This window comes from Herpailurus yagouaroundi, unplaced genomic scaffold (genome assembly GCF_014898765.1).
Source record: "Herpailurus yagouaroundi ecotype Mexico unplaced genomic scaffold, PumYag 569, whole genome shotgun sequence".
Classification (NCBI taxonomy): domain Eukaryota; kingdom Metazoa; phylum Chordata; class Mammalia; order Carnivora; family Felidae; genus Herpailurus; species Herpailurus yagouaroundi.
In genome coordinates, this window is record NW_024412786.1 from 7,982,531 (window position 1) to 7,984,150 (window position 1,620).

The 1,620-nt window shown below is 67.3% G+C and overlaps 1 protein-coding gene across 4 annotated transcripts in view; it reads right to left on the minus strand.

Annotated features, from left to right (window-relative positions):
* LSP1 (lymphocyte specific protein 1) overlaps positions 1 to 1,620 on the minus strand; it is a 37,945-nt gene that overhangs the window by 9,857 nt on the left and 26,468 nt on the right. For all 4 annotated transcript variants that reach the window (XM_040465746.1, XM_040465745.1, XM_040465744.1 and 1 more), the window contains exon 2: positions 1,301 to 1,435. In XM_040465746.1, the coding sequence (XP_040321680.1) occupies positions 1,301 to 1,435 (135 nt within the window). The remainder of the gene's footprint in view (positions 1 to 1,300; positions 1,436 to 1,620) is intronic.

Sequence of the window (1,620 nt, forward strand, 5' to 3'; positions counted from 1 at the left end):
CATCAGTCTAGAGCCTCCTGAGAATTAAGCTCTGCCCCTCCCATTAGTCTAGAGTCCCCTGAGAGCTGGGCTATGCCTCCCCCATAAGTTGAGAGCTCCCTAAGAGCTGGGTTGTGCTTCCCCCATCAGTCTAGGATATCTTGAGAGCTAGGTTAGGCCTCCCGTTATCAGTCTAGGGCCCCCTGAGAATTGGGCTATGCCTCCCCTATCAGTCTAGGGCCTCCTGAGAGCTGGGATGTGCTCCCCCATCAGTCTAGGGCCTCCTGAGAATTGGACTGTGCTTCCTCCCTTGGTCTAGAGTCCCCTGAGAGCTGGGCTATGCCTCCCCCATCAGTTCAGTGCTCCCAAAGAGTTGGGCTGTGCCCCCTCCCCATCAGTCTAGGGCCTCTGAGAGCTGAATTATGCCTCCCCCCTCAGTCTAGGGCTCCTGAGAGCTGAACTATGCTTCCCCCCTCAAGTCTAGGGCTCCTGAGAGCTGAACTATGCCTCCCTCATCAGTCCAAGGCTCCCCAAGAGCTGGGCTGTGCCTCCTCCACTCGTCTAGGGCCCCCTGACTGCTGGGCTGTGCCTCCCCTGTCACCCTGGGGTCCCCGTGTGTGGGTGACACGTCTCCCTCCAGGGCTCTGGTGACTGCTCCCTCCGCGGGCAGCAGGGTGAGCCCCTGTCCCCCGCCCCCCCCCCCCCGTCAGGGCAGGCCTGGGATCTGGTGCTGGTGGGCTCCCCATGTGCCCCCAGCCCCTGCTATCTAAACTGAGGACCTGGCCTGAGGGGCCGTGACCGCTGCAGCACCCCACCCCGCCCAGAGCTGCTGACTCGGAGAAAATGGAACAAAACAGGGGCGGGAGGAAGGGGGGCATTATTGTAAAAACAGCCCAGCCCGGCCGCGGAGGCCTCCTGGGCCCAGGGAGGAAACGAGCCGGCCTGCGGCCCGCCAAGTTGGACGTGGCCTCCATGAGTCACCGGCAGCAGGGAGCTTGGGCGGGGGGCTCCGGGGCCAGGGCCACGCAGCTGGGGTCAGTGTCGGTCCAAGCAGGGGCCAGGGCCGCGCAGGGCGGCCAGAGCCTGAGTCAGCGCTCTGGGAGGCTGGCTGGGAGGGGTGGCCGCACGTGAGTCCCTGCGGCCGGCCGGCGGGCTCCACTGGCGCCTCGGGCTTCAGGGACCCTCACCCTAAGCTGTCTCCGCACCCCCGCTGAGCCCCTCCTCACTCTCCTCCTCCGGGAGCCCTAGCCCAGGGCCCCACCACCAGCCTCCCCTCTGCCCTGGGGAGCGGGGCCAGGCGGACTGCTGGGGGGCGGCTTACAGGCTCTCCCGCTCCGGCGGCTCGGGGGACTGGCCGCCGTCCTCGTCCTGGGCCCGAAGCTCCCTGTCCCTCGCCCGGCGGCGACGCTCGCGGGCGGCCTCCTCCTCATCTTCTGCGCTCCGCTGAGTCGTGAGCCTGGGGGACACGGAGCGTCAGTCAGGCCTCAGCCTGCACCCTGCTGCTCCTGTCCTCCCGGTGGTGGAGGGGGCTCTGGTGTCCAGGCAGGACTGAGACCCTCTGTCCTCCGCCCCCCCCACCTCCCTCCCCCCCCCCCCCCGCCCAGCAGCCAGGCCTCCTGGACCTAATCAGAGCCGGGACAC